General features: G+C 33.6%; 1 protein-coding gene across 1 annotated transcript in view; it reads right to left on the bottom strand.

Annotated features, from left to right (window-relative positions):
- The window catches only part of LOC118179453 (uncharacterized), an 84,383-nt gene that overhangs the window by 20,314 nt on the left and 43,754 nt on the right, over nt 1–20,315 (bottom strand). The window contains exons 5-6 of the mRNA XM_085808451.1: nt 13,855–13,899; nt 13,660–13,721 (exon numbers count right to left, since the gene is read on the bottom strand). Of these exons, the coding sequence (XP_085664577.1) occupies nt 13,660–13,721; nt 13,855–13,899 (107 nt within the window). The remainder of the gene's footprint in view (nt 1–13,659; nt 13,722–13,854; nt 13,900–20,315) is intronic.

Genomic DNA, 20,315 nt, shown 5'->3' with positions numbered 1-20,315 from the left:
CCAGCACCATTCTAAACGTTGGCGTCTATGCTGTGCCATTATAAACATTGGCGTCAACGGCAGTCTTCTTAACGGATGCCGTGAGTGCAGGCCACGTTCAACCAATCGATGGGAAATGGTTCTGATCAACACGGGAACATCCAGGGTATCTTGCACATGCTGCAGAATCGCAGTACAAGTGACTTGAGAGACCGCCACAGCTTGTCGGCGGATGCGTTGATCCACACGTGCTGACGTCACTCTGTCTGCACCTGCACCCCTCCTTCCCACATTTCCTTGTTCCAACCATGTTTGCCATAGCCGATGCATCGTGCTCGCATCCACGTGGGTATCAGCTGCGATTTGACATAAGACCCAACCCCCTTCACAGTCTGATCACCATACCCCTCGTAAAATCGTCTATCTGCTGGAAGTGCCTTCATTGACGGCGGCCTGGCATTCTCTCCTATTATACGTATCCTCCGAGACAAAAACCAACTTTCTTCGATAATTCGTCTGGCAAAAATAACGACACGAATATTGCCCATTCTGCACGTTACTTCCCTTAATCTTACTTCAAGTGCGTCGGAGAGCTGAGCATTTCACATCATTCGCATAGCTCAGTGACGTGAGTCTACTCTAAAATTTGCATAAATTTCTGACCACTCCTTCTTGGTGTTGCAATTTCAATGTCGAGCAGTGTATAATAAATAGTGATTTGCCATCAAGACAGAAGAGAAACACGTCTAAAGTAAATCATAAAAGTAAAGCAACAACATGTGCTAGGCGTAGTTTTTTAGCATAGATAGACAGTATGATGTAGCTAAACCAAAACCAAGATGGAAAGATTGGAGGGAAAACAGGCATAAATGTATCTGGGGCTACTAAAATCTAAGAGCATACAGAATCTTAATTTCACCCAACATGTTGCAAGTACAGTACAAAGTCTAAGATCTAGAACCGTTGGGGTTTTAGAAATTTTTGGATTTTAGATTATCAATTCAAATCTACTAACATGGCATGTAGAAATTATAAAATTAAAAATATACAACAGTTGTTAACAAAATGATAAAGCATTTATGACTACGGAATCAAAACTTACGAAAAAGCTAAATATTTGTTTGTTTTAATAAATGCTATTTCTTTCAGTATAAATTGTTTCATTTCTTTCTTTTTTGTGCTAATACTTTCTCTTTAATAGACATTTCTTATTCAGTTACAAAGTCTCATTGTTTAAGTACTGAAATTGCCATGTTGAGAATTTCCACTAAACTGCTCATTGAAACCTTCATTTTCAACAACCTCTCTGTCACTATCTTCCCTCTCATCAGCGATATTTTGCGGATTTAAAGTCATACTAAAGATTTTGCTATCCATTAATTGACTGATGATTCGAGACATTGTCATTGCAATGGAGAACTCCTGTTGTACCATCTTTATTTATCGTCACTTCTCCACAAACTAAATTAATTGTGAAAGGTACTTACGCATTTTGCCATCATCTGTTCTCAACAATATTGCCAAACAGTGCAATTCATGGTTAATAACAGATAAGCAAGATTCGCAACATATTCGAATATGTCGAACCTCTGCAAGAGAACGGCTGGTGCTTGCAGTCATTTTCAGTTTATAAATGGTATAATTATACTAATTTTTTACAAGCAGCATTATATGTGCCACTGAATTTCATTAAATAGTAAAAACATGGTGCACACAATGCATTGCAACTCGGTTAGTAGACGGGGTTTTAGATAGAAAAGCAATAGTTTGATACCAACTCTTTTCTGACTTGCAAATTTAGTTTTTGTAAAAATTCAAGCTCCATACTTAAAAATGTTTTTAAATATTTTTTCTTTTAAATTAACATTATATAACATTTATCTAAGTTCTATTAATGTAAGCGAAATGTGTGGTCAATAAAAAATCACAGCAAGGAGTGTCTGGTACCATGACCCATGGAAGTGAGGAGGTATTTGCTTAGCTTAAAATTGGCAGAATGCATTGGCTCCCTCTTATTAAAGGTCCTAATATGAATTTCACTCTGAATTTATGAAACCTGGATGTTCAGTAAGCCAGGGAAGGTTTCTTTGAGGAAGTTATACATTAACTGTTTTATTCTCTGTTTTTATCTCACTTTTTGAAAAAACGAATTACAACTTAAGACTTGTCTTCCACAGAACAGTAAGAAGTTTCAGAATTGGTTATACTGGTGCATATATTCAAAACATTAAAAGATTATGGAATTCATCAAGATGAAGCAATAAAAGACATCACAGAACAACACCATTTAGATTTGTATATAAGTGAATTTATGCAGTGTCAAGCTTATAAAGAAGGCAACAGTTTTTGTCATGATTTTAGATTCCATTTGGAATGTTTGATTGCCAAAATATCTGGCCAAGTCTCAATGAATTTCTTTGTGTGATCCCAAAACTTGAGATAGCAGTTTTCAAAGTTTTATACACCATACTCACAGTTCGTATGTGGTTATAATGTAATTAAATCTAAAGCGATTTCTTTAAATCTAACTAAACAGACAACCATCTGTTCCTTCAAATTTCTATCAGAACCACTGGCACAGTTTTGGTGGGATATCTGACCAATTTCATGGTTGATGGGAAAATACGTAAGTATGTTGGAAAACTTCACCTTTTCCTTGTGATATCCTAAAACCCTCAAATTTGTGACTGTCATCGTCATCATCAGTTGGCCATAAATTATGCCAAATATTTTTTTAAAAATATCTGCAGACACGTCCTTTCATAACCATGTAATGCTCCACACAGCAAATTTTATGTTAAATTATTTCAAAAATGTTTAAATTGTCATCCTAGTATTCAGAAAAATTAGCAGAGATTTTTTAGAAAATTCTATTTTATTTTTGCATTTCAGTATGTGCAGCACTTTGACACCTACTGGTTTAATAGGGGACTTAAAACACATTAGTGAGCTGAAATCTCTCTCGGGTGGTTGTGGTATATGAAGAGGGGTGATACCCTCACACTGCAACAGAGCTGTTCTTTATCAAAATTTGGCACAGCTTTACAGTTAACAAGGCCTAGCAATACCTAATATACCTTTGGGAATACAGAGGGGCTTTCCTTGCTTCAGCATGTAATTTTAACCCTGAACACCAATGTGACAGATAAGAACTATTCAAAATTTTAGCCACCGAAGTCTATTCTATGATAAATACACTGTTTCTTGCAACAGATGGCATTTTTCCAGGATGATAATATTTCTGTTAAGTAGCTAAACTTGGCCAGTTGTGGCAATGACTCATTGTTGCCCTACAGGCCTTGCAGAAAGAACACAAAGAACATGAAAGGAAAACAAAATCTTTTCCTGGCCTACAAAGCCCATGATCTTAGTATTAAATTAAGCTAAAATAAGACGCCAAATAATGATTATTGGAGAAATTGAACAACAAAAATCAGCATAATGTTCGTAAATTTTACAGAACTAGTTTCAAAGGTTGAAATACACAACCATCTTCTTCAGCTGCCTAAGCGAAAAAAAAAATTACTTAGGCAGCTGAAGAAGGTGATTGTGTGTTTAAACCATGAAAACTAGTTCTGCAAAATTTATAAACATTATGTTGATTTTTGTTGCTTAACTTCTGCAATAATCTCAATATTACTTGAATGTTTCTAAAACTAGTTTCTCATAGAAAGCAGATTAGATTTAGATTGAGATTATTGGAGAAGTATTAATATTCCCTTGATGTCTTTATAGGAATGCTGGTATAGTTCTCCATGAAAAATGGTAACTATTTTTTAAACACTATTTATAACATGTCTATTTCTAGTTGAATTTAGGCAATATTATATGACAAAAATTCCCTATGTCAAATTAATAAAACTTTTACGTTAATATTGTTTTCTTCACTTTGATAATTCCTTGAAGATATTTCAGTTTAAGGCACTAATCCTGATTCTTCACTACTCAAAGATGAGCTAAGGCAGAAACAACATATCTGAAAAAAATATCTGATGCATGCATACCTTTTCACATTATTGATGGCATTGCATGACCTCTATACACCCATGACTTTAGGTAGCCATGTGATGAAAAATCACAGGATTTCAGGTCTGGAGACTACTTACATTGAAAGTGATGCCAGACCGCCAGACCACTAGCAATTCTTTTCGGCAATTTTTTTTTTTTTTTTTTTTTAAATCTAGGAAATGAGAATATAAAGATAAAAAAGCAGGTGTGCTATAAATGCGATTTTTCTCCCAACTACCTGAGATTCCTGAATGTCATTTTCAAAGCTGAGTACAAATGACACAGTGGCCAATGATAACACATTCATTGACAGATACTTGTGTTAAAATGGCATTCAGCTACAAATTCTAAGCAGCTTCCAGTTATTTTAGCTGTTTCTGGGAGCTATTAGGAGTCTGCTCTCTATCATCTGTCTTAGTTGATCACCGCCTAACCAGTATAGCAATATGTGATGCTGGCAGCCATACTGATGGACCTGGGTTCAAATCCTGAAGAAGGCTTATATGTTTGTATGTCTATAGTGTCTGTATGGCAAAGAGGAACTCAAATCATAGGGCAAGTTGAAAGTCATCTCGAGAGATTGGTAGTAGGAGAGGTGAGGCTCTTGGACTATCCCCAAGAGTTTTCTCTTGTAAAAGCAACCAATTCTAAGTCAGGTAAAGTTATTTCTGTACAAATACAAGCTGCTAAACTGATCACAAATTGGCATTAGAACAGACACATCCACCAAATTTGCAATACCTTAGCTACTGTTGACAATTCAAATCAAGAGAAGAATATTATAATCAGTTTCAACATACAGGGTGTGTTTGAGCTATGGTGGCCAGCAAATGCCCTGGTCACCATGCAATGCCTACCCCTGCTCATCATTCTACTTTGGAGTTATCTGAAGAATAGGGCACTGCAAATAACAATGGAGTCTGGAATTGTCACAACACTCTCAAAACTGGGGTGAAAACTTAACAGTTAGTTAGGTTCATCTATAATTCAGTCACCTGTGATACTACAGAGGTGGTAGCCTAGCTTCTACATGTACCTGCTGCAGCCAACAACTCCCCAGCCAGTATAGTGGTTAGTGACACTGACTGCCATGCTGATGGGCACATGTTCGAGTACCAGAGAAGGCATGGTTGTTTGTATGCACATAGTGTCTATGTGGCAAGGGGCACTCAAATTACACAGTGAACCAAAAATCTTCTTGGAAGCTTGATGGTAGGGGAAGATGAGTTGGAGATCCTTGGACTGCACCCTAGAGTGTTTTCCCTTGGAATTCCAGCTAGGTGGAAACTTAGCAGTTAGCAAGGCCCCCTAATAATATTAGGTAATGCTAGGAATAGCTAACATATACCAAAGACTTGATGGCATACTAGGCAAATATGCCATCTTGGATGCATATATTCCGGCCTTGTTTCAACTTACTCCAGTCTCAGTTGATTCCATGAAGGGTGTAAGATTCCTCATGTAGAAGAAGAGAAAAAGAATCTGAGAGGAAAGAAAAAAACCAATTTTTTTCACTGCATCCTGAAAAGATGATTGGGTCAGCACAGAGTGAGTATGGCTGGAGAGAGAGGCAGACATCTGGATTTGAGGAGGGAGGGACTTTCAGAGACAGCCCTGGGCACATGATCTCGAAAAGCGATCAGGAACCTTGGATTAGTATTTAGTATTCAGCAGTACAAAACTCAAGAAACTAGTTAAGCTAATAAGCTTTTGAGTCCAATTTTGCTAACAGAGTCCACTACTAAAATAATTACTCATTTGTTTTCAACATATGGAACATCATTAGATGGAGCCACTTTTGTAATAACTTTGAATTTGGCTTTACCTTCCTAAGGAATTACAGTACTGAATAACATTACCCATAATTACACTTTAAGCCCTTTAGAGGTAGCAGAGGTGACAGTGAAAACTTTTCTATCTGACCCCCAAGGCATACTTATATCAAGTGGTGTGTTTGTTGCTCATATTGGTTTCTTTTGTTAAAACAATAGCGGGAAAAAAAGAATTAGATTCCGAAGAATTTAAGTTCAGATAAAATAATAAATTGCATTTTCTATAAAGCATTTCTTCCACCTTCTTAGCATGCCTTCGTAATGTAGTGGTCTGCATTCTGGGCGCGTATTCCAGAAGTCTGTCGTTCAATTCTTGGCAAGGGCATTGCTCATTTTTCCTCTCTCCTGCTTCCAAATAACCTAATGACTCTACAGTTCTTCCTTAACTTTTTAATATGATATGAAGCTTATCATTTTTTGCAGGCTGTTATTATTATTATTATGGTTACCTTAACAAAATTAAAGTTTGAATTGTCAAGTATGTCAGAGTTTTTAACTTTGATGCTGTAGCAGGATCTGCATAGCGAAAGCATATTTGTTACTTGTCTTTTACACCAGCATAGACGCAATTCAGGCGTAAGACAGTGAAATTTTAAAATTAGGCAAAACAATAATTTTACTTTGACACAGACTTTGAACACTACAGAAGGTGAAATTTTATAGTTAATGAAAGTGAAAAAATATGAAGATGTGATACCAAATGAAGATAATATAACAGAAGTTTTCCAATGTAATGGCAATGCCCCAATCAACAATGAACCGATGGATGGCAAAATCAGTTATATGGTTTTAAAGCCAGAAAATACTGCTACTGATAGTGAAAAAAGTGACACAGGTATTTTAAGATTGAAAACATTTCGAGTAACAGTTTAGTGAGAATTCTCAACACTAGAACTTTTGTAACTGGACAAAAAATTATGCTCATCCATAAAAGTAAATGGAAAATTCTAATAGAAGAAATGAAATAGCTTAAGCAACTATAATGAAAGAAATGGTTAATAGAATAAACAAGTGAATACTGAGCTTTTTGGGTAAATTTTGATTATCATAAATGGTTCATTATTTCATAGTTTGCATATGTTATCTTAACAGATTTAAAATTATCTAAAAACTGGAAATTTCCAAAATCCAGAATCTGAAGTCTTGATGACACTGGATCTCGTACTTTGTACTATCCTTCATTTTAGATAAATGTTGATAAGATGTAAAATGCAATGATGTACTTTCCTGCACAAAAGCCACAAAATCATATTCTTGCATATTTCTTTACAGTTAGGGATAACGTAATACCAACCAGGAAGTACATCAGACTGCTTTTTGACAGCTATAATTTAAAAGCAGAGCTGGGTATTCGTAATTCCAGAATACACCATCATCTAATGGATATAAATGCTATTAAAAAGTATTCACTACATATTTTTAAAAATAATTTCATGCATTTTGCGCGCTAATTTTAGATCAGTTTTTTCCAACATAGGTGCTAATGAATTCCAGGTGAGGGGCCTTTCAGTCTTAAGGGGAATAAGAGAATGCTAAGAAGCAAATGGACTTTAAGAATGGCTTTGAAAAATTTGATCATGTAAGCACTTTTAAACAAATGCTTGATATGATTACATAAATATCACAGTCTGAGTGAGGATGGTATGGAGAAGAGTAAGTGCACTTCTTCCCAAATAGAGATGTCAGTGAAAGAAGAAATGCTGGTTCGAACTGCTATTCTTGATCCATAATGATGATGGACAGTACCTCGAAACAGAAAATCCAGTGTTCGATAAACGTGCAGGCAACATTTTGGGCAGAAATTTCAGCTACAGGAATGACTTCCAACCAACATGTCAACTGGTCAATGAAGGTAAGTTCCACCAGTGGAAGGTGGAAGAGGGTCACCTAAGTCGACATGTACGTGGTCGAACTGTTGTGGGTAGAAAAATCTGAAGTGGACTCTTAGCATGTTGAGAGATCATGGAATGGCCAAACCAAACATAAAAGAATGAGTTTTTTAGTAGCATGGATGCCTGGGTACGAGAGGTTGTGCAGCGAGTTGAAGATCTGTCTGTGAAATTAAGGCATAACAAAAAGTCTTATCACTTGTTTCACAGAATATTTGTAAATAATGGATGAGTTTTAGAGGCTGCAACTTCAGTGAACAGTTAGGATCACTGAAGGGTGACTTAAGTTCGTCATCTATTATTTGGTCGACTGCAATAGCTGCAAAATCAACAAGACATTTGACGTCAATTGCTTGGATGTGGGACGAATCTGCGAGAACGTTATCTTGTCCAGCAAAATACTATATGTTTGTTAAAAACTGAACTACGTAGTTAAGTTGACGTAATTGTTTGAGCTACAATCGGATACTTTAGTTAAAACAAAAGTTATTGAAGGGTGGGCCATAAAAATTGTAAATTTACTGTCTAGAATATGTTGAAAATACTTGACAGCAGAGTATTTGGCATGCAACTCACGGTCATACATGTTATAACCATTGTACCAAAGGGGAAAGTTTACACGAAAACATTGCTCACTTTCATCACAGTTAGTCACCTTTTGCGACCGACCCATTTAAAACAGCTCAGATGGCAATGTTAGATATATCGACCACCAGAGACAATTTCTTGCCAGATGCGAGGAAAGTGCCAGTCCAAGAGACTATGTGCTTATGTAACTTCTACAAACAATATATAATCTTTGTTTATACAACTTTATGTAGACTGTGGCAATGGCCCAAAAAAAAAAAAAAAAAAAAAAAAAGAATAATGTTTTAAAAAGATTGATGTCTTAAAAAGTAATAAACAACTCTCTTTAAAACACAGTAGTGAAAAGTTATTCTTAAACAGAAAAATAACTTTTTTTGTGGTGTAGCAACCACTCCCCTAATGATTTTTAGAGTCTTTGAGAAACTCATGTAAGGGAGCCTGAGTGTCTGCAGCTTTTTAAAGGAGTCTCCTATGAAAGTTTAGCATTGTAAGAAAGTTTCGGAGTTGGGCTACAGTTTGGGAAAATCGGCAATAACTTTAGCTTTTTCCGGTAAGGGCTGAATGTCAAAAGGGATTACTAGGCAACTCAAGAATGAGTTAGTGGTCTGTCCAAGAGTGCAATCTGCAGGATTTAGCTTTTAGCAATGGTCAAGTAAACAGGAGAAAATTTCATGCATGTGACTAGTGTGTTTTTCGTCATCCTTGGAGACAACTATTATGTAGTCTAAATAGGCCCTACAACAGTCTAAACCGGACAAGACTAAGTGAATGTAATGCTGGAAGGTTTGCCGTAAACCAAAAGGCATAATGATAAATTTGAATAGGTCGAAAGGGACAGTTATTGCCGTTTTCTCAATATCATCAAGATGTACTAGAATCTGATGATACATGCGAGCAAGTTTGAGAGTCAAAAAGATGTATTTTCTATAAAAATTTTATAATCTTGAACGTGAGGCACTGGGTAGTGGTCAGGCACAATAAACGTGTTGAGGCAATGATAATCATTAAAGGGGTGCCACTCACCATTTGCCTTTTTGAGAATATGCAGAAGGCTTACCATGGGCTCTTGGATGAGTAACATCCTGAGACATGAGAAATGCACATTCTTGTTGCAGCACTTGCAACATATCGGTGGACATATGTGAAAGCTTAGTCCTTTAGTCTCAATAAAATGATAATTGAGAGAATTTGGAATCCTGAAGAACGATAGCTAATTTAGATAATATTTGGTCATAATGAGAAATGGTACGAAAAAAGGTTATTGGGGAAATGACCATGAGAGCGTCAAAAACTGGGCCTTTTTGTCAACTACAGAATAATCCCATGCATCAATTAGCAACTATGAAATTCCAAGTGAAAAGTTGTCTGTCTGAACCAAAAATCGAGGGTGAGGCACTTGTTACCAAATGTAGAAATTAGTCTACCATTTGCAACATACAAAAAACTTTTATCTGACTTTACAGAGTGAGATGCATATCACTTAGAATGGACTGAAATGTCGGCAGCAGCATCTACAATGAATTGCAACTTGGATTTGGGGTCATCGAGGAAGATGAGGTAATTAAGCGATGTCAAACATAGCCAGCAGGTAAATGCTTTTCTAGTTTTCCGGCTGTCTATATATACAAGGGGAGTTACATTTTCTTGCTTCATTCCCGAATTTGTTATGTTAGAAACAGTAATGCTTCTTATGGCAGGATGTGTCTGCAAGGTTTCCAGTTGTGACTCTGAGAATAATTATAATGTCTCTCAACCAATTAGTTCATTAACCTGTTTAGACAAGTCAACTATTTTTTGTTTCAATGAATTTGATGTACTGGGATCTGATGTACTAATATTGTTTCGGGCAGAGGGCATGGGTAACTCTGTATTTTATCTGCGACGGCTGCGAGACTTGCAAGATCTTCATTAGAGCAGCCAAAAGTGTTCATGTATTAGTTGGGAGTCTATTAACCCTTTAAGTACGATGACTAGCTTTATATGGTTATAAGATTTTTTTGCCACTTGTTATATATTAGCTTATAATTTAATATATTTTGTTTTCTTACTCTCATTAATAATACAAATGTCATCTTGATGAATGCAAGTTAACGAAAATAGAGACTAAAATAGATAAATGTACATATTTAGCTCATAAAGGGTCCTTAAATACATAAATATCACATGTATAATAATATTCAGAATTTGAGTGGTGGTAAGAAAATGTGAGAATGGAAAAAACAAAATTAGCATAATATTGTTTTTATTTATAAATTTGTCATTAGAAACATATGTGATTTCCTTAAAATGAAAATAATGCAAGAGAAATAATTATTTAAAACTTAATAACATGGTTCAGTTAGACACATAACGAAAATTTAATTACAAGTATTACTTACAGTCCACAGGGATTAAAAAAATATTTCTCACCCATTTTACAGGAAGCAGAGGATGTAATAGAAAATAATCCCAGTAGCTGTCTATGTTGCAAGTCACCTGTATGAGACAGTTTTAGTTTGGACTGACATACGAACTTGTTTTTGCAACTACAATTCTCCATTAACATTTCTTTCCATACTCACGTATTGTTTCGAGCATTCTCTCTATTTTAATTAGTAATGCTTTAATCGTTTTACTTTTTCCCACTGGCATGCTGGAAAAAGAAGTTTCCACCCCTCCACTGAAATTGTATGTTGTACTCTATATTTAGAGTCTAAATTCAGCTGCAAGCTGGTTGAGCTGTTTCTTAGTTTTTGTTTGAAACTGTAAATCCAATCGGAACCCCAAATAAGATGAGGTCTGATATTTTATTTCTTTCATTTAACTATTTATAATTGATTTAATACTTTATTAAATTTTTATTTATTTTTCATATTTAATGAATTTTAATTTAAATTTAACTATTTTAATTATCACTTATTTTATTAGTCCAAAGGGGCTTCGTCTCTGAAGGACTATTGTTTTCATTTTGTGATTTTGCACTGAATCACTATAAATATCCATTTCACTTTTCAAACTGTTGTCACCAAATGTTATGAGTCCTGCATTATATTTGAAGAAATTAAAAATGAAAAAATCTGCATAAATGTATGCATATTTCTTGCATTGTGATAAAACAATGATACATAGAGCCATCGAATTTTGAATGACGGAATTCTACTGCGAATATGGGCATGTGGAAGGCCAAATTTGAAATTTGTTTTATCATCGATTTCATATTTTGTAAAACTTTAACGAATTTTTGTGAAACAAACTCAACGATTTGAAAGCGAGCAATGGCAACAATCTACGGGGGGGGGGGAACCTTTTTATCTCCAGCGTGTGGAAATGTGTATCATAAATTCCAAAGATAGGCTCATTTGAAAATTATTTTGCGACATTGCTATCGAAGTTAATTTTATGGTTTAAGTGCGAAGAACGCGATATTTAATAAATAAAGGTAACAAACAAAACGTTTAAAAAATGCCCCTTTGGATGTCAGATGTTGACGTTTGCCCCTTTCAGATTTTTTTTTTTTAAATTAAAAATTTTTTTCCTCCTTCCTGGCAGCCTTCCCAGAGGGCTCTGGCACTTCCAATTTTACAAATTAAGCCCTGGTCAAGGAGTGGTTTGAGGAACATTCCAGTGACTTTTAAGTCAGGTCTTAACCTTCGAGTTCACCTGACATTAATCCAAAAGAGGATCTGTGGTTCCACCTGGAGAACCAAATTCGTGCTACCCCCTCACAATGTGTGGGAATTGCAAAACTAGTTGGTGAGTGCTTGGTTTCAGATACATCAGACTAAGTATCAGCACCTTGTGGAGTCAGTGCCATGCTGGGTACTGGCAGTTTTGAGGGCCAAAGTTGGTCTTACATGTTAAAACCAGGGTAGTCATAATGTAATGGCTCTTTGGTGTATGTGTATATATATATATATATAATTACATGACTTGGAGAGAGCTGCAACAGACTGGCAATGGTTCTCTGCATTAAAACTTGCAAAGGCTTTACTGCATAGTTAGAAAGATGACACTCAAAGACAGAAAATAGCCATAAATCCCCCATACAATTTTGTTCCTGGAAAATGAATTCTGAGGACAAATATTCTCTTTCATTTCACGTCATCACTGTGGGTGAGCTATGCATCCCACAATTTTATACAGATTATATTTTTTGAACAATGGGCAATAGCTGGCAGAGGCTAAGAGGGCGAAGTAGTGTCCTAGCGGCAACAGAGGCAGAAGCAAAAGTATACAATTAAATCCAATATGAATGCTCACTAAGAGAAGGTTTGGTTTTATTTGCTTGTTATTAGAAAGGTTTCAGGTCTCAAAAATTTTGAGTTCAGGTTCCAAATTACATACGTCATCAGCATTATGCAAGCCATGTGACACAGACAGATCTAGAGAAAAGTTATTACTGTTTATAGACTAGAGAAGGAAAATTAAGGATTACTGCTAGTTTAAATTAAAATTCTGGGATTTACATATGTTTCTTACATATTCCCCCCTTCAAAGAGAAAAAGGCTTAAAAATATGTGAATCTGAATAAAACTTATTGAGCACAAGGAGTTTAAATTAGTATTAATAAAATATATATGTATATATGCACAAACCGCTAACATATCAAGCAAAGAATTCTCATTAATGAGTACTTTGTCCATGTTGATTTTTTGATTCCATGTAGTTCTTTCTTGCTTTGGTTTAATAAAAATTTTTAATGAGCAGCTTGAAAATTTAAGATTTTAGTAAGCTCATACTTCATTTTCAGTCTAACTTTCAAGATTAAAAACTGTATTCACAACTTCTGCACTGAAATTTTGATGATATAAATAGTTTATGCTGGGGAGCACTCAGTAAAAAAATAGCTTTGAAAAATGGGCAGTTATTGAAAAACGTTGAGAAATCACATTTAAGTTTATAGATTGAATTTAGTTTTTTAACAGTGTAGTAGTCTTCAGATAATCCTGCATAAGGGGAAAAATATACAAAACATACCTATTATCATCAATTCAAAATACATATAATCATTAGCTCACAATTTCAATTCATGGCCAAAATTCATTAACATTCTTAGTTATACCGCATGTCTAAAATTTTCAGTCTCAGAAACACTACCAGTTTTTTAATTGGATCTCTTGACAATTATACCTAGGTGGTTCATTATCTCATAAAACTGTCACTGTATCCTACAGTAACACAAAACATGATAATAGTTTATGAAATTTCAAAAACAATAGAAATTCTACTTCAAATGCCTCCCTTTTATCATTTACTTTAAAAAAACTACAATAATTTTGTCAAAACTGAAAACATCAGTGTACAGAACAGATAATATAAATGATTAAGGAATAATTTTCAAACACATTTTATTATAATTCACAGAGAATAATAAAAATACATACTCCTTTGAAAATGTGGCTTTCATGCATAACGACTGTTCATTGTCAATGACAGTAGGTTGTACCTGGAGGGGAAAATATTCAAATTTATTAAATTTTAAACTATTTTCTTCCAATTTAGACATATTTTTATTAGAAACTTATTTGTTATTTATAAAATATAAATTCAACACAAAAATAGTACACATATTAACTTACCATTTTCTCTAATCTTCGCCGACCTGACCTGATTTGTCTACCTGCCTAAGGTAAAATACATAAAGATAAAACATTCTGTTTTTTTTAAATCAATCAAAGGTTAGATTATATCATATCACAAATTTTCACAATTAAATAAAGATATAACACATCAAGACAATATCATACTTACTCTAAAATATAACATGTATATTAACTAGCTCATTTTTTATAAACAAAAAAAATTCAGCAGGACATAAATCCATAAATATCACACAACAAATTTACGGGCTTAAAATAAATCCAAAATACCTCAAATGACTTACCAGACTAGTCAGAAAACCTCATCTTTAAAATTCAATTTTATTAATTACTCAACTAAGAACAAAACACTTTTCCTTTATTTATTGAATAAAATTTCAGATAAAATTAACTAATAATAAATATGTACACTTTCTACAGAAATTATCAAATTACAGTTTTTATTTTAGATATTTATACAGTAAAATAAAATTTAACGATGAAATGTTAATTACTTTCAAATTTATAAAGAATTAATTACCGTATTTGACGGCATATAAGACGTACTTTTTCCCCTAAATTTGGTCTCAAAAAAGTTACCTGCATCTTATACGTGAAGGACACAGGTTCACTTTCAATACTGAATGCTATGTTTAGCCCGGATAAAGATCTAGACACACATAACATTTTCTACATCTACATGTGTGTGGCCTATGCCGTCAAATACGGTAAGGCATAAAATAATGAAATACATACTACTAAGTTCAGAAATTTCAACTTAGAAAACTGGAATTAACACATACCTAACAAACGAAAAAGATTATGCTCTGAGATTATAAATAAAAGAAGTTAGCATGCGGATGTAAATGCAATATAACCACATGCAGTATAAATGATGAACAACACAATGTGTTACATGACACTGGAGAGAACAACAGCTCTGTAAGTTAACTTCTGTTGTTTTTACATTGTGCAATGCTTATCTGTTCCTATAACTCAGTTGCATTTCAGAATGTTTGACAGTTCCAAATAAATCAATGAATTAAATCCTACGTATTCCTTACGATACAAAGCATTAGCAATTTCAATTAAAGCAAACAGAATAAATATAAAATATTCCTGTTCAGTGAAGTTAGCATCATGTGGCCATACATTATTGAGTTAAAATATTATTAGATGAACACATTTAGAGAGGGCACCAGAAAGGGATAAAGAATATTTTTAATATAGCAGGAAAATGCAACTGCAAGTATTACACATATGAGGACTTTGGCTGCTAACACAAACAGAACACCTATAAGGTGAAGACACAGTGCTCTTAAATCACAAAATAAATTGCTTTTTTACCCACAGCATCTTCAAGTTCAAACATGCTCATCTTTTGAAACAGAACAAAAATGTACCATAAAATTACATTTCAGTATTCAGTTGTTCTACACATGGTATCATATAATTCTTCAGTGCAGAACCAGTGAAGTGTATATGGAGCATAAGTGCATGTGGAATAATGGTTGATAAGATGACAACATCGCCTTCATTATCTGAGAATTCATAGCATCAGTCTTAGCATGTCCATAACTGACAGCTGAAAATGCTCACTGATTGCCATTAACAGTCGGTTTTTGAAGACCAGCTTTAATGCAAACTGATATGCATGCTCTGATTAACTCTTGCAAGTAATATGATAAATGGCAGTACATTTTCGCAACTACAGTGTAAGTCCAGAAATCCGCAATGCTTGGGACGAGAGGTTGTGCGGATTTTTAAATGGCAGTACTTTTTGCAACTACAGTGTAAGTCCAGAAATCCGCAACGCTTGGGAAGAGAGGTTGTGCGGATTTCAGGACAGAAAAGATAATATTCATACTAAAAGTGCAAAATAAATAAGGCGTATTAGATACATTTAAATAAATTATTATATGCATTAATACAATAATTAATTATATGCATTAAATTATTATTACATATATAAACTGATTATATTATATTGTTCATTTACGTTAGGCTCCTCTATTTTTAAATCAGCATGAATCTGCTTCCCTTTTCCTCTCAGAGTCCTGAAATAGGTACCCCATCACTCCGCCGCTGCCGAACCACTCGTACAAGACAGCATCGAGGTTTGCCGATTTCGCCTCATGTAAAGATTTCCAGTTTCGGATTCCGGTGTTAGAATCACTGTTGCTATAAAATTTAAACAGCTTTTCTTTATTGTTCCGTATATCATACGCAGTCCGTGTGGCAATTCCATACGATTCTGCTATAAACTGAGCAGTAGCACCTGCCTCCAACTTTAGCAGAATTTCCACTTTTTTCATTATCGTCAATGCAACGTGTTTACGTTTTTCAACATTGCAAACAGTAAAATCACGAGTGTGCTTCTTATCTGTCGTTGCGCTGCGTTATCTGTCATTGCGTTGTAAAAGCGCTGAAATTTAAAATGTTCTTAATTTGTCCACAAAATATCCGGATTAAAAAAAAACGACATCACTAAACAATCTTGTGAAATAACAAAACTAAAAAGTACAACGTGAAGTGTGAACTTGAAAGAAGAATTGAGTTAATCGTCTGCTTTTGGAGGGAAAAAAACTTTTATCATGATGTCAATAATTTGGTATTTCTGTTATGACTCATTATTATTCGGTAATTATGACGTCATTATCGAGTACGTATTTTTTCTTCGATATTTCGTACTCCACGTTGCAGTTTCCGGAACCTATAAACTAAATGTTTATATTTTCAGAGGCAACGCGGATTTCAGGTCGGCGGATTTTCGGTATTTGATTGTATTAAAATAGAAAAAAATTATAAAACACATCTCACTTATTTGCTAAAAATATCAAAACAAAAAAAAACAAGAGAGGAGTTCTTTTTGGAGTTCTGTATATTAAGACTTAGTAAGTTAGTACAACGTGAAGCAAGAACTTGAAAGAAGAATTGAGTTAATCGTCTGCTTTTTTACATCGATGCAGATTGGAGAGAAAAAAACTTTTATCATGATGTCAATAATTTGATTTTTGCGTTATGACTCATTATTATTTGGTAATTATGACTTCATTATCCAGTAAGTATTTTTTCTTCGATATTTTGTACTCCATCTTGCGGTTTCCGGTACCTATAAACTAAATGTTTATATTTTCAGAGGCAACAGGGATTTCAGGTAATATGGTTGATGAAGTGTGGCATAGACTTGAAGCAGCATGGAAAAGCCCAGTTTGACTCTATACCTAATGGGGAAGGCCATTTCAGCTACCAGGGATGGCAGCTGTTTTTACTAATTTTCCACCCTTGTAAACCTCCAAAATGCTTACAAATTCAATCATTTTGTTTTCATGCCATGCTGCTTACACGCAATAAATATCTTTTTTGTATTTGCTTTCCTTCACGGTGTTGCAATTTTAATGGCCAGCAGTGTACAAGCTACAAAACTAATATGCCCACAATGGTATTCTTAGAAAGTAAAGATGCTGCTGTTTTTAATAATTTTAAACTTAACATTTCTGTTAACAAGCTTCAATACTTCCATAACAGAAAGGAACTGGGAAATAAAATTAATCTACTGCATCAAAAATTCACAATCACCAAAATACACTAGGCAAGTAACAACTTCAGTATCATTTGAAAAGCATTTTATTACAACATTATAATAAAAAAAACTCCAAAGTACTAATGCAAAAAACAATGCAAGTTTTCTCATCTTCAAAACCAAAATCAGAGCTTTACATTTCAGACTTAAAATTACTGCTTCAACATACAACAACAGGTTTTCTAAACTTTATGCACTAACTAGATTTCACAAGACCCTGTCAAAATTCAGATTCATTGCCAAAGGCACTAAGCCCTAAAAGAAATAGATTACTACAAGTTTGCTAAGAAGCCGAAATTAATTCTCAACATCATTACTTTTCCTGCTTATCTGGAATGCATTTACAAATAGATTAACAATAACCATAGCCATTCAATAAATTAAAAATATTAATTGATTAAGATTTAGAACCTAAAAATGTTAATTGCTATGACATCAAAAATTTGTACAATACATTAACTTTACATACAATTTTTGATAATCTCTTAACACTACCAATGGTATTTCCAAATTTGTATGGTAATATCACAAGAAAATTGGTTCATTTACCTTAAAAGTTGTTGTTTCACAGTTACATCAAATTTAATAATACTGTTTACAAACAGGTTAATGGGATCCCTATGAGCTTTTACTCATCTTCAGCATTATGTACTTATTACATCTTTACTAAAGATTTTCAATTTAAAAAAAGAGGTTAATAAAGACTAATGGATCTATTTTTCAAATATTTACATACATGTCAATGACAACTTAGCAATTGGTAATTTTGAGAAAATCAAAAACGCTATTATCTATCCACCTTGCCTCAACAACACAAATCATCAACAAGAAAATATAACTTAGATTTACAAATACTTGGATACAAAAAACTAAAATTCTGTGATAAAAGAAGAGAAACTTCAATAGCATCAAACTCATTGATTGGCATTCTATTATCTCCAAAAAAGTAATACTTAATATATTCATACTCAGAATCAAAAATATTTACAATCATGCCAATTTCTTCCAAGAAGTTTGACTGCTAATTAATCTGCTCAAAGAAAATAGAACTCCCAAATCTAAAATTTGCCAAACATTGAAAAAAATCAAACATTAACTACAATTTTTAAATTACATGCTTATAGCAAAGCTATTTTACCCTCAACCGAGAGGTGAGTAAAGTAGGATGGCAATAACAGGTAATTTAATGTTCATATGTAATTAATATTTTGTAAAATTTGATGTCTTAATGTAGTTAATCTGTTGTAAAATATATATGTACTTTATGAGTTTTTAGTTTAGACAAAACTAATCTGGCAGCTTTACTTTTACCAATAAAGGGCCAATTTCTTTTCAAAGATGTATTACAGCTCAATTACACAACAAGTTTAACCTTTTTTCTACTCACTATCAGAATTAGTTTAATTTGAAGTTCTAACATTTAAGATGAGTAGCCACTTTGTTTTTGAAAACAACATTGTAAGATATGACACCATTTTATCTTTAGAACAACCTTGTAAGATTAACTGGAAGCTCTTCCCCCCACTTATATTAAACACATTGACTGGACCAACAGTATTTAGCCATGAGTCTGCCAAAATGCACCACTCTGGTAGAACTCAGTTTTTGTTTACCTTCTACCATGTACTTCTGCTCCCCCTCCTTTTACGTTTAATACTTCTTGATATGGCAAGCCTGCCAAGCCGAGTTCCAATCACAGATTTTGGCAACCTGCTCTTGCATTTGCATTACCATTTAGCAAATTCAATCATTTTGAGGCGAATGACTTGGAACAACAATAGTAAGTTCTTTTTCAGCTTTAAATTTGACAGTTTACTTTTTCTGATTCATTTTCGTTGCTTGCTTTAATTTTGCAGCACCAACATAGATAAAATTCTTTTTTTACCTGTTACTACTTTTAAATAAAATAAGACTTCAAATTTTCAAAACAGTCTATTTTTACCTGTAAGTGAGAATTCTTTTTATATTATTTTTTTATATTGTCTTTGATTTGTTTTTACAAAGTTTGCATTATTTATCTTATTTTGTAATCTTCTATGTTTATTTCAACTTTACTTTGAATTCGATTTCATAATGTCAATTTCCAATGTTTAATTTCTACAAATAATATAGTTCTCAAATGCATAAACATGAAAGTGTCGGGGATGGTTACTCGAGTTAAATAGAATTTCTCTACAGTAATTGATTTTTACTCCAAATTGAATTGACTAAAATGCTTCATAAGAATAAGTTCTTTGAATATCAGCATTGGTTCATAATTCCTTCTATTCGCGGAAATATTTGGCCTGACTAGAATTGCCGGTTTGGCTTTTACTTATAACTCGAGTAAAGACAAAACACTTTCGTATTTACGTATTTTTATCAATTATTGTTCATTGAACGGAAGTTGGTTTGTTCCCCTTGAAAAGTCAACTAATTTCCGATCAATGACAATGATTACATGTTTTAATTTTTCCTTTTACAATTGAAATTTTATTCTTCATGATGATTTAACTCCAGTCCCTGTTAAAACATTATTAACATTTTGCTTTCAAATTACTTCAAAACATCTTTCAAAATATAACTTACCAGTATGTATTCACACTTTTAAAATAATTCTACTTTAATTAAACTTAGGAGATAATATAATCAATTAATCAATACTGTTTAGGAAATAAATTATTATAAATAGATATAGATATAGATATACAGATATGTATGTGTGTGTGTGTATCTGCTCATATAAAAATACGTAATAATGAAAAATTTTGGTTTCTCCCCATGGGCAGGGAATTAAAAAAAGGGGGGATTCACTGAGAGTGTTATATGGTGAATTTCCAAACTTTCAAGTCAAGCTTTTCATACATACAATAAATAAGATGATATGCGACATACAGGA

The sequence above is a fragment of the Stegodyphus dumicola genome, chromosome X1 (genome assembly GCF_044657685.1).
Source record: "Stegodyphus dumicola isolate Sdum_Otavi_A_Nest chromosome X1, ASM4465768v1".
Classification (NCBI taxonomy): Eukaryota; Metazoa; Arthropoda; class Arachnida; order Araneae; family Eresidae; genus Stegodyphus; species Stegodyphus dumicola.
This window is presented reverse-complemented; position numbering and strand designations above follow the sequence as displayed.